At 40.5% G+C, this 13,495-nt stretch overlaps 1 protein-coding gene across 8 annotated transcripts in view; it reads left to right on the top strand.

Annotated features, from left to right (window-relative positions):
* Positions 1-13,495, top strand: part of Pex5l (peroxisomal biogenesis factor 5 like) — a 204,376-nt gene that overhangs the window by 105,381 nt on the left and 85,500 nt on the right. For 3 of the 8 annotated variants that reach the window (XM_055625866.1, XM_055625867.1, XM_055625862.1), the window contains one exon: positions 12,376-12,441. The exons of the other annotated variants lie outside the window; for them this stretch is intronic. In XM_055625866.1, the coding sequence (XP_055481841.1) occupies positions 12,376-12,441 (66 nt within the window). The remainder of the gene's footprint in view (positions 1-12,375; positions 12,442-13,495) is intronic. 8 annotated transcript variants of the gene reach the window in all.

Genomic DNA, 13,495 nt, shown 5'->3' with positions numbered 1-13,495 from the left:
CAGCCAGGTCTCTGAAAGCTAGCTATATTGCATCTACTACCATTATCACTCTAGTAACTAGTTGCCAGTCTTTGGGCAAATTTCCCATTGGGGATTCACGTGTTTCTTCCATGAAATCAAGATATTATTGTCACTAACCTGAAGATACGCCATTTCAGTATTCTGTTCACTATTCAAATACTCCATTGCTCATTTCCTCTCCTAGCTGTCTTCAAATAAGTTTGAAGAAGCTGTTCCACCTCAAATAAGGGAGTGCTTTTCTCTCGGAAGCTTCAAATGACAGACAGCACCTAATAACAGGCACCTTCTCTGGGGCCAGCTTCATCTGCAGGGCCCTGTGTTTCCTTCTTACAGATATTGCTCAGGAAATCTGTTTAACTGGGAAGATCAGGAAGGGCTCACTCCCTTCCTTCCCCCAGGCAGCACACACAATTACTATATTCTCACAGAAAACATCTCCGCAATTTTCAGCTTTTCCAATAATCTTCTAAAATTGGGTGACTCTTGTTCATGTCTCTTCCCTAAGTTAATTTGTGTGGGTCTCAGTACCAGTGAACTTGAAGACACAAGTTCTTCCTTAAGGTATTTTTTTTTATTACAGTTACAGTCTCTTCTCTGTGGTTTTATTTAACCTCTATGCCAGCTGGGTCACCTCAAATCTTTGGATCAATATAAGATTGACTACAAGCTCTCAGGCACTGTGAGATGCAACCCCCCCACCCCCAGCACTAGCCTACAAAAGAGAACTCGGAGATATTGAACTCTTTGAACTCTCTGGCTCTGAGCTCCTGCTACTGCTCTAGTAAAGGTTTATGGATCTCTCTCTCTCTCTCTCTCTCTCTCTCTCTCTCACACACACACACACACACACACACCTTCCATTTATCAATATTTAAATTTTTACTCTTTGAGAATTTCACACATAAACACAAAGTACTTTAATCATATTTATCTCACTCACCCCAGATCTACCCCCACCTCCCCACTCCCTCAGCTTCATGCTCTTTTTGTTTTTTAATAGCCCACTGATTCTAGTTTGTGCTTCCCATAGTCTAATGAGCGTGGGTCCATACCCTGGAGCAAGGCCCATACAAAAAAAAAAAAAAACCTGATTCTCCCACCCCTAGAAGCCATCAACTGTTGAAAGCTCTTCAGCTAGGGGTGGGGCCTCGCAAACCCCTCCCCACTCACTGCTGGAATGTGATTGGCCTGATCTTGCGCGTGTCTTTTGCAGAAAGCCAGAGCCGCTGTCAGCTTATGAATGTAGTGATCTTGTCACGTCAGAAGACACGATTTCAATCCAGTTTCCCCCTTAGTAATGGCTCTTACAATCTCCCTGCCCCCTTTTTCTGATGGTCCCTGAGCCGTAAAGGGAAAGAGGATGATATAGATATCCTATTTGTGACAGTTATTCTCTGCATTTTGAGCAGTTGTGAATTCATTAACGACTTCCCAGTAGACCAAAAAAAAAAAAAAAAAATTTTTTTTTGAAAGCTTTTTGATGAGCTTTGTGGGCTATGCTAATATACAAGTATAGAGATGTGAATTTAGAGGGCAGCTTGACACAATTACCAGCCTAGCAAAATAACAATAGCATATTCACCCTGGCACTCAGGAGCGCCTGTGTTCCTTCTTGTGTATAGGCCTTAAATTCAGCCAGAAAGCAGTGGTTAATTCCACTATTCCATTCCACTATTGCATGTGTGGGCACATCACCGTGTGTTGGTTGCTATCGTAGCTGACAGGGTTCACGTCTGGGCAAGACTGTTTGTAAAATGGGAATGATACTTTCTGGGACTACAACAGCTAGCTATCAGGGAGGAAGCTTCCTGGTCAGTACCAACCTCAGTGCGCCATGCCCAGTGACAAGTGTGTGTGGTGTTTTCAGAAGAAGGGTCTCATCATCAAGTTTGGTAGACATCCAAGAGCAATAGGGATAGCCTGTATAATATTGTTGTCTCCAGGACAATCTGACCAATGACTGGGGGTTGCTTTTACAGATTTTTAAAAAGTCATTTAAAAAATAGTCGAGCAACAAAGTACCTATTCTGTGCCGGGTGCTTTTCTGGGCTTTTCCTTAATGGCAATGAGCCAGTATCTAATGAATGCAGTCATTTTGTTTTCTTCACTTTTCCATACCTTGTTGATGTGAATCTGGTATGTGGCTCTATCCCTTCACTATAAATAGAAAAGTAAAAAGACTGTTTCTTTTTTTTTTTTTTTGTATTGTATTTTTTTCTTATCAGTTACATTTTATTAACTCTGTATCCCAGCCGTCCCGATCCCTCATTCCCTCCCAGTCCCTCCCTCCCTCCCTCATCTCCACCCTGCCCCTTGCCAAGTCCACTGATAGGGGGGACCTCCTCCCCATTCATCTGATCCTGTTTTATCAGGTATCTTCAGGACTGGCTGCAAAGCTCTCCTCTGTGGCCTAACAGAACTGCTCCTCCCTTGGGGGGTGCGGAGGCCAAAGAGCCAGCCATTGAGTTCCTGTTAGAAAAAGACTGTTTCTTACAACAGATCATTGTGTCCCCAGCAGAAGCAAGAGGAGGTGGATGGGAGAAGACCATATTGCCACACACAAAGCAGTTATTTTAACTTGTAAAGCTCTTTTAGCCAGTCTTCATTCTTCTTCCATATAGCTACTTGCTTCTTCCTTCAAAGAAATACTCTGTTTGATTTCAAAGTAAATGGAAGTCCTCTTCCTTCATACAGTTTTATGGAAAATATTAAAAATATTGAAAGGGCTAGTGATTATGTCATGGTGCTTAAAAGGCTTGTTCTTTAATACTGGTGGGACTCTATTAGACTCTTATCCAGGAGGCTTTATCTTCCTGGTCTCTGACTGAAGGTGTTTGGGAAGGAGATCATTACCTTGCCATTGCTTAAGTTCAGAAAAAACCTCACAAAATCTGAAACAGGTGAAACAATGTTGCATCTTTCTATGCATTCATTCATTCAACAAAGCTTTATCTAGCACCTGAGTGACTCAAAAAGCCCTGTATTTGTGGTAACACACAACAGAAGGAAGCTGAATGCCAACCTCAAAAAAAGTCAAAGTCCAGAGCAGTTAGGGAAGGTATCAGTGAGCTTGGACAGGAAGGGCAAGGGTGAGTGGAATTGGGAATTGGTGATAAAGCAATGAGAAGGGAACTAACGGCAAGTGAAGAAAGAGAAATCATGGAAAGGACTTAGGGGACTGGGAAGCTGCAGGAAGAAAGAGGAGGAGGGCCTGACAAAATAGGGAAAGCATGGTGACAAGAGCAGGAAAATGGCCCACCACATTTCACCAATACACAGAAGGCGACGAGAACAGGAAGTGGGTGTGTCTATGAACCCCAAAAGCCCACCCCTAGTGATGTACTTCCTCCAGCAAGGTTGCACTTTCTAAATATTCCATAGCTTTACCAAATAGCATCACGAACTAGGGACCAAGTGTTCAAATGCCTGGGCCTGAAGCGAACATTGCTGATTCAAATCACTACTAACTTCCCTCTTCCATTTTTAAGATAATGCCAAGCCAATTGGATAAATTATTCTTAAAACTCCAGGGTAAGTTTGACAACAACAACAAAAAAATGTTGTAAAGTTTCCAAACCTTGAAGATTTTCATATAGAAAATCTACAACACTGTAAGTCAAATTCTTCATTGATGTTTTTTTTTAAATCTCTTAAAATAAATCACAATGAAGATTTTAAAAATATTATTATGAATGAAAATAAGACCAGAAGATGAATTTAACCTTTAAATACTACTGAACGAATTAATAATAAATTCAACCTACAGCTGCTAAGGCAACCTAAAGGATAGCATGGGCAGCAGACCTTAAAAGCAGTGGATCTCAGTCTTCCTAACGCTGCCATCCTTTACTGCGGTTCCTCATACTGTGGCGACCCCCAACCATAGAATTATCTTGTTGCTACTTCACAACTGTGATTTTGTTACTTTTATGAATCCTAATGTAAATATCCGATATGCAGGATATCTGACATGCAACCACTGTGAAAGGGTTTTGACCCCACCCTCAAGAGGGTCTTGACCCACAGATTGAGAACCAGTGCCTTAGAGAGACTACCCTGGCAAATTCTCAATAGTTACAGTTTAGAGAATGCACCACTGTAAGCTAAGAAATTGAAAGGGTTATCTTCGAGGTTTGGGGTGCAATGGAAAATGTAAAGCTTTACATAACAAGCGCAGTAGGAAGCGGGAATGAGTTCACTCAATTTCAATGCCCGAGCGCACAGAAAAGAAGGCATGTCTTTTTCAGTGGCAGCTCTCTCCTCATTATCGGTACAAGACCAGAAGCCTCCTCTTCCCTTGGAGGAATGGAGTGACCTCACCCCGAGGGCTATGCCCACACCACAACATCTGTCTTCTTCACGTGACCCTCCCAGCTGTGTTTTCAGACATGTTACTAAATCCTTCTGGACTCTGAGACAGAATGGGATTTTTTTTCTTCAAGATGAGAGATTTCTTAAGGGGAAGGTGAGAAGAAAGATTAATTTGTGTGTGTGTGTGTGTTGTGTGTGTGTATGTGTGTGTGTTGTATGTAATACATTATATAATATAGAATATATCATAAGCAACTGTAATAATCAGTTATTATATACTAATATGGGAATAAATAGAATATTATGCCAGAGAAATGATTTTTCTATAGCTATAGGATCTATCCAGACCCAGTATCAATCTCAATTTATCTAATAAAATATCAGGGCAATGCAGTTACTTTTATATGGGGACCTAAGAGATTATAATGCACTATTTAGCAGGTTGAATGGAGCTCAATTCAACTTAAAGACCTTGTCAAAATTCTCTCTACCCATTTTGGTGCACTGAGACACAGCTTGTGAACAGCTTTCTAGCTTGGAACATGTATGTGGCCATGCTTCATGTGCAGGGCAATAGAAGTAACTCAGTACAACCAAGAACAAAGTGGTGTGCACAACTGTGCGAATTTGTTAGACTCAAATGCAAGATGCAGAGGTGGGAAATGGCTCCAGTAATAAAATGTTGGCCTTGCAAGCACAAAGACCTGAGTCTGATCTCCAGAACCTGCCTTACAAAATCTAGGCATGGCAGTGTAGCCCTATAAGCCCAGCGATGGTGCAGCAGGGACAGCCAGATCCATAAGCTACTGACCACCCAGCTTAGCCTACGTGATGAGCTTGGGCTAGCAGCAGACCCTGTCTCAAATCAAGGTTGACAGCATCTGAAGAATGACATCCAAGGTTGTCCTCTGACATCCACATGTATCCACATACATGCAAATGTACACTTACACACACATGTATAACCACGTGCTCAGGAAGCACGATATGAAATGCCAATACACCAGTCAAGCTAGTGAACCTTTCGTAACTATTAGAAATGTTTCCGGAACCCGAGTCCTCTTTGTTGAACTCTTTCTTAGAATTTGCAAGTTGAAAGTCATCACTTCTTCCATCACATACACTTGATTGAGTAGATTTGTTCACACTGTTTGTCAGCCCTCGAGCACAGGAAATGGCCTGTGGATTCACCCCAACCTTACAGGCTTTGGAAGTCTACATCTGGACCTGAAAAGGCCACATCAGGCTCGCTCAGGTTCTCGTTGTCATGGAGTCTTCTCACTTCTCACTTCATCATACCGCGCTTAATCAGATTACTGTTTCAGAGTAATAGTTCTTTCTGATACTAAGGCTCCCAGTGCGTATGAGCAATCATTGACTCAGCTAATGGAGTTCTGCTGATTTAAGGCATTATTAGCGCATAATGAAGGTCACCCTCGCATGTTATTATCCGTTGAAGTCTCACAAAACCTCTGCAGAAACAATGAGACTGCTTTCCACTTCCTTCTTACCTGACAGCTTAAAGAGAACTAAAATTCTCTGCCCAAGGTCAAACAAGAAAGGAAAGTGCTGTTTCTAGAGGCCAGCCCTCAGTTTCTAACTCCACTTTCTGTGCTCTGTCCACTCAGGATGCACTCAGCCTCGGTACCCACACACACAGGAAGCCATATTGTCACACACAGCTGGGTTGGGGCATACCCAGCATCTTATAGCATTTTTTAGCTGATATTCAAATATTATGATACTTGGAAAAGGCATAAAGGTCTCTTCCATTCTCAGAACCCAAGTATAAACTAAGAGGAGTGGGGGTGGGTCTTGAGTTTAGCCACAATCTCAACACTCACTATAGAGTCACTCTCCTAGCTGTCTCCCTAGCCCAAACTTCCAGATGACAATAAGCATGGGTCGGGAGAAAATGGAATAGTGTTTTGTGACTTTGTTCTTATGCATGTGGGCATGTGTGTTTGTAGTGTGTGTCATATATATATATATATATATATATATATATATATATATATATATATATGGATAAAATATGGGGGCAGAGATTGATTATCAAGTATCTTCCTCTACCACTTTCCAACTTATTTCTTGAGACAGGGTCTCACACTGAACTTGGGCTTGCAGATTCATGGGAAAATCAAGAACTTATTTTATCTGTCTATTGGATTTATAACAAAACATATATTTGGAACTAAGCAAAGATGATACAGCTATCAATGGAAATGGCAATTCCATGTTTATAGTGATTATGGAAAGGGAATTGGCTTTATTTTCAACACTTGGGTATCCCAGGAATTCTATCATGTAAAGTTCCCTCTGGACACCATTGAAGCTGATGCCATCATATGTAAGTCACAATAGACCAGTTTAACGCTGATAGGCAGGGTCAAGCAATAGCTTACATTGAGCTACTGGTATTTACTCCATGAATTGCTACAACTATAGCATATTACTATATATTTGCAGATTGATGGAGTCCATGCACTCAGCAGTTCATAGTTTAGCAGCTATTGTGTACCTCTCATATGCCATGCTTTTATGTGACTATGTCATATCTTTGAAGCATGTAGTCTTTATTTCCATAAGGCAAAACAGAGACTTAGCAAGAATATATATAAAAGGCAAAGCTGGGATTGGAACTCTCTCTTGAGTCTAATTGCACTGGTGCAACAGGACAAATGTTCTCCCTTCCTCTCCCCAACTGCCACCCATAGCTGCTCATCCCTTGGCCACACCTGGCTGGACTGGCTGTGACCGCAAATGCAAATTCTTTCTGTGCCTCTCTTAACTCCCCACAAGATTTAGGAGACTGTCTGCACTTAAGGGACCCAGTGGTATAGAGAAAAGCAAAGCCACACATTTCCAGAGTTAGAAAAGCATAGTAGGGTAGGCATTACCAGAGCCTCAATTTCATCTTTCATTTTTTTTAAAGGAAGTCAAGCGATGGGCCACCTTAGCTATAGACCTTCTTGCCTGGGGACTTAGGAATTTGGCCTACTTTCTGGAGATCACTTTTTCCTAAGTTACGTCAACAAAACTATAGTGTTTTAATGACTGGGAAGGATGACAAAACAAAAAACTAACAAAACAAAAAGCAAAACTTGTACCTCTCAGAACATAAGGAAAGGTACTGGTAATTGGTCTTCAGGGCCACAATTTTGGGGCATCATTTAGAAATAGAATATTCCTAAAATATTCACAATGAAGTAAATTCTAACTCATTGGTTAATAGTTTGCCTCCGGGGTTAAACAGAAGCAGGGTTATTCTACTGAATAACAACTAGGTAGATTTGCTAACTCTAATTCTATAATTTGGAAACTGGACTTTTAATGTATAGTCTTTCAAGAAAGGAGTCCAGGAAAGCCTCAAATTTGCTTCAAGGTAACAATATGAAGCATTTAAAAGCCACCTTTGGCAGGTAGATGAAATTCTTTGTTATATGTTCTTTGTTGTAGTGTATGTACCAGAAGTTTGGGAAATTCATCTTAATCCTGGTGTTAATAAGGTTGAGAGGTGACCATACTGACCCAAGGGAACATTTCTTCTGGTGACTACATATTTATCTGTAGAGATTCCCATCTATTCTGTTTGTCTTGGAATATGTTCCAGTTCTGTTTATCTTGAAATATGTTCCACAATAGACAATGTGGAAGATAACAGAAGAGCCCAGTTTTTGCATGTGGCTCCTACCATTCTCTATTGTCACTGCTCACCATTCTAAGATCAACTTACTCAGCAGTTTGGCCTCCTGCTTACATGTAGGTGCCAGGCCTCAAGACTTTTCAGAAAGAGACCACGGCCACTCTTTCCAGGCCCCAGCTGAGTCCCAGTGACTATGTGTGTAGGTGCTGAGTGACCTGTATGTCAGCCCTTCCCCAGTGTTGAGATTCGTGTCCATTTGTACAAGACTAGATGTCCTGAGGAGGGAAAGAGGAGTTATTGACAGGTTAAAAAATGAAAAGGCGATCTTTCCTTTAAACGAGCTCCCCTCAAAGGGTGCAAATGACCTATGATATTTGACAAGAATATGTTTAGGTAATTCATTCTTCACACAACAATCAAAGACCTTTCAAAACATAACAGATTTGAGATTTATCATACAAAAATACATTCTGTATTTATTTCTTAATTTCTTAATACATTATTAATGCCACCACCAATGTAAAAGTGAGGTCAGAAGAAAAGAAACACTTTAAATCAGTACACCCTCAGTAGAGGAAGTTGCTTGCAGCATAATGAAAGGCTTGCTCTTAAGATGAAGTGATGGTTTAGAGGCCCTTTAGTCAAGACTGACACTAAAACATCTGTAATCCAGAGCTAGTGTCAGGAGAGGAGGCCTGAGTGCTGGCCGTCACCTTGACCATCTGTGGAGGGTAAACATGGTTGAGGACATGGTGGGAGGGGAGCAGGCCGTGTTTGACCTCGGAAGAACAAATGGCATGCTATTTATTGACAAAATGGAGTCAGTTAATTAAAAGAAAAAAGTCTGTGCTTCAGAGCAAACTTCAGGCAACTTCACCCGGCAACCCTTTGTTAATTTTAAGGAATTTTTATTTGTATGTGTGAAGTTCCTTAAACATCTAATTAAAACTTTCCCGCTAACTCGGGATCACCTTCTGCCAAAGTTGGCCTTGTTATGTTATATCAGTATCTTAAAGAGTTAGAAAATGTAAATCCAAGAGGCATATTACTGGAAGTACTTAAATACCTATGTGCCCAAGGGGACCTGTGCCAGATAATGAGAAATGGTGCAAAGAAAAATAAGCACAGTCTTCCTTCTCATGAGGCAGCTTCACTGATGACGTGTAGCTATGCACATCTTACTGAATAAAGAACGATAGTAAGGGCCTAGGAAAGGGTTCAGATTGCTTGTATCTCTTAGAAATTTTGGATGCCAGGCAAGCTGGCAACTTCCTGTAACTCCAGTTACAGAGGGTGCCTGGTCTTCAGGGGCGCACACACACACACACACACACACACACACACACACACACATAAAATAATGACGATGATGATGATAATAATAATAAAAAATCTTTATTAAGGTACAAAACATTGGGTGAAGCCAATCCAGAGCTCCTTTAGAGGTGGTTAAAAAGGAGAAGCTGCATGTCTGCATTAGTCCCGTTTCCACAACTTAAAGGACTGAAACACTGGGCATGGGGAGGTCTCAGGGCAGGGGAGAGGTAGCCAGAATCAGCCCAAGCAGAAGCCTGCTCTATGTTTGGAAATCAACATTGCTTCATCTGTCTGGCAACAAGCACAAAATGGCAGGCAGGAATGGCCAGTGCTCAAAGGCCCCTGGGAAACTCTGCTCTAACCTCTTCTCCTGTTGAGGTCCCAAGAGACCATGACATTTAGCTTCCCGAGAGAAAGGATACTTATGTGACTATGCACAGGCCAGCAAAGGGCAACCAGCAGAGATTGGCTTTGTCGTAGCAGCTTCCTGCAGGTGGGATAAGACAAAACTGAGTAACATTTCAAAATTATGAAGACTGCAGGGGCTTGTGCTTGTGAGTGTATATGCGACAAATCACACTTATGAGCGTGGACATGTCAGTCCTTCAAACATTTACCCCAAGAAATTTTACATTTCTGTAGTCAAAAATAAAATGTAGTATTTGTGGAAAATTTAAGAAGATATAAGCTTCTATTTTTATTTTCCCATTTCTGATGTTTCTCCATTTTGGATACCCTTATATATTGATTTTTCAAATCAAAACCCAAAGGTTAGATCTTAAATCCATGTTAATTCCAGGTTAAGAGGAGTATCTAATTTTGTCATCTTTTGCCTTTTTCCTTATTTGGGTGCATTTTCATTTCTTTATTTCATATTCATTTCTTTGTAATAATGTGAGAGATTAAAGATAATGAAAACATTTTTTTTTAAATTACAAACTTTATGTGGCCAATAAGATGGCTCGGGCAGTAAAAGCACTTGCTGCCAATCCTAATGACATGAGCTTGATCCCCAGAACTGGCACAGTGGAAGGAAAGAACAACCAACCTCAAGTTGTTCTCTGAACTCCACATATGTTCTCTCTCTCTCTCTCTCTCTCTCTCACACACACACACACACACACACACACATACACACACACACACACACACACACACTAAATGCCATAATTTTTAAACCACAAACTCCACAGTAGCTAAAATCTCTAACTAGCAGACTGATCACAAATGAATTGACTATCTGTGTATTATACACTCAGATAGGCACTCAGATAGATGTCAAGGATCTTCATAAAAATGGCAGACTGGCACTCATCATTAGAAAGAACCAAAGGAGTTCTTTGGTTCTAACATTTATGAAGCTGCTATGATCTAAAATAGAAAGATCACACTAGTGAAATACTTGGGTTAGTTGTACATGAAGGCCAAACAAACAAAAGCATCTCATTAGAAATGTGCTTCCAAGTGAGATTATGAATGGCTGATCCTCCTAGAATGGAAAAAGAATTCCATAATCCTAGCACTTGAAAGTCTGAAGCAGGAACCTTGACACAACTTCAAGGCAGCATGCATTATATAGTGATTGGCAGGCCAGCTTAGGCTACACAATGAGACCTTTTGGCAAAACCAACCATGACCAAAAACCAATAGTTTGCTTGTGGCAGGTCTGAGTGATGACACTGAAGAGTGACTATTGCCTGAAATGTGACTGATATCCTAAGCAAGTCATTTCAGTGTAGAGAAGAGAGCCGCCCTCAGCCCTGAAATACTGTGATGTGGTAGGAAGGGTGGACACGGGCACAGCTAGCTGGTCTGGGTCCCTCCTATGCTTCAGATGAGCTGTGGCCAAATCCCTCTGATTTTCAGTCTTACAAGTGTCCAAGTGAGGTACATCTCCACAAATAATTTATCAGGAGATCAAATACCAAAACTTTGTCGGGTTTCTGGTAGAATGCTGAACTCGTTGTTGCATCTCCTGGTGGCTCCATCCCCTTCTCTGAGAGTCAGAGGGTATAGCAGCGATCTGAAGACCTCTGTTGGCTCCCCAGCCTGAGGCAGCCCATGACACCCAGCATTGCTCTGTATCTTCCATTCTATATGACCAAAAAGAAAAGCAGTGAATCAAAGCTCAGCTTTCTTAAATGGCAAATGTTGATGTATCTGCCAGAACCCCATGTTTTAATGGTGTATTCCCATTTTCCAAGCAGGAGTTGAAAAGGTTGTTCTCAAGAACTGTCTAACAGGCAGTCACTTTATTGTTGAAGAATGAGATGATGATAAAGAAATGAGAGACATCATGGAGTTCTTTTGGCAAAGCACCAAGAAAAATATTACCTTTTGCACACAATGTTTTCTAGTTAAAACCATCTTAATAAATTCAACAAGGAAATGTGGAAATGTAAATTTCACATATGATCAGAAAAGACATGCCTGAAATAATAGCCAAGGCTGTCCTAACGTGGAAAATTTAATCTCCTCCTAATCCACTTCTTTCCTGTTCTTGTTAAGCACAAGGTAGGATAAATAGCTTCATATATGTAACTTGCTTCTCGATTAAATGTATTTCTGGTTGTATTTTCATGTTGTTGTCTTCATGTGGTTTCAAATAATAACTCAGTGTTGACCTTTTGGCACAGTTACGTTTGTAAAGTTGAACTATTGAGTATATGGGTTTCTTCAAATGTGTTAAGCAACTGACCTCTATGAAGAGCCACCTCCCACCCTGGTGGCTCTACTGTTAGCACTGAGAGCTACTGATGGCAAAATTGAACAGCTGCTATATTGTGTGCCAGCCGCATTCTAAATTTCAAGAGCAGCATCCTACAAATTAGGAGGAAAGTCACCAATAACAGCCAAATGGAGGACACCAGATTAAGGGGACAGTCAGAAGGGAGGGGTTCTTTGTTAGATGAATGGATCCACTGGGTTCAGTAGCCTCTCAAATCCCCTTTCTGCAGCCACCAAGCTCCCCTCTGAGCGCACACTGTACCACATGGTTAAACAACAAAGCTCATGGGGTGTTGGCTCTAAAGCCAACAGTTACAAGAGGGAACTAACCCAAGTATCATGACTCTTTCCAGGTAGTAGGTGTAACCTTGAAGAAAAAATGGCACTGTCTTCAAAAAAGTGACCTGACCCTGGCTTTGGTGGGTTTTTCTGCAAGAAATGCAAAGCCCCGCATGTGTTTATGGTCCAACCTTTCAGCCGACCACTGCTTTGTTCTAGAGTTCAGCATGAAAGGACTTATTTTTGTTTGGTTTTTGTTTCTGTTTTAGTAAAAAGCATGTCTCTTGCTAATTCTAGCTATTATAGTTGCACATGTAAAAATTCTCTTTGTGTAGTTTATAGATTGGTAGCATTTCAAAGAAATGATATTTTGAAAAATTCCCCTGAAATTTTTTGAGATGCTTATCAATTGATATCTTCCTTCTCATCGCAAGAAGAGTCTGAGTTACTGCTTTTTAACTATACCTTATAATACTAGATTTGCTCTTTTCAATATAGTAGGGATGTGAATATAAGCATGCCACTTTGTTTATTGCTGTATTAGTAGAATGTCTTAGAGCATGGAAAGACTTCTTCACAAAAAACTTTTGCTCTTGAAAAGAAAAGTTACAGACATAAATGTTATAAAGTAGATTTTTTCTATAAATGAGCACTGATTATAAACATATTGTAAGGTTAATAGCATGCACTGTTTCAAACAACTTTAATATATGAAAGACATGCTAAACGGCTTAATGGTAGCCCATACATCTTTCCTCAGAATTTAGAATTGTGCTATTATCTATTTTAGGAAAGTCACATTACTTCATTAAAGAGGAAAACTGGAGTTCTTGTCTACCCCAATTGGCTCTGCAGTGAAACCTCGTTTCCCTTTATTCTTCCAGAAGTCAGTGAGTCTAAGGATCAAGGCCACATAGTCTTTTGATAACACATATGAAAATTATTATAACTGATGTATCTAGGAGATAAGCTTTCCAGTACTTGCTATCCCATCTTGAAAACAAACACATGGTCATTTAATAATGCAGTCATTAAGCCAAACCAAAGCTACAGAACTATAAACACACATATTAACACATTTTAAGATCCACACATCTTAAAATCTGTTAACTGTACAAAAAGGTTTCCTTTCTCCCATAAATATAAGCTATAATTTGCTACATTTTAGGAAGTTAGAACCTGAGAAAATGGGGG

This window comes from Psammomys obesus, unplaced genomic scaffold (assembly GCF_907164565.1).
Source record: "Psammomys obesus unplaced genomic scaffold, mPsaObe1.curated_primary_1811, whole genome shotgun sequence".
NCBI lineage: Eukaryota > Metazoa > Chordata > Mammalia > Rodentia > Muridae > Psammomys > Psammomys obesus.
Note: the sequence above shows the minus strand (reverse complement) of the source record. Positions and strands in the feature narration are given on the sequence as shown.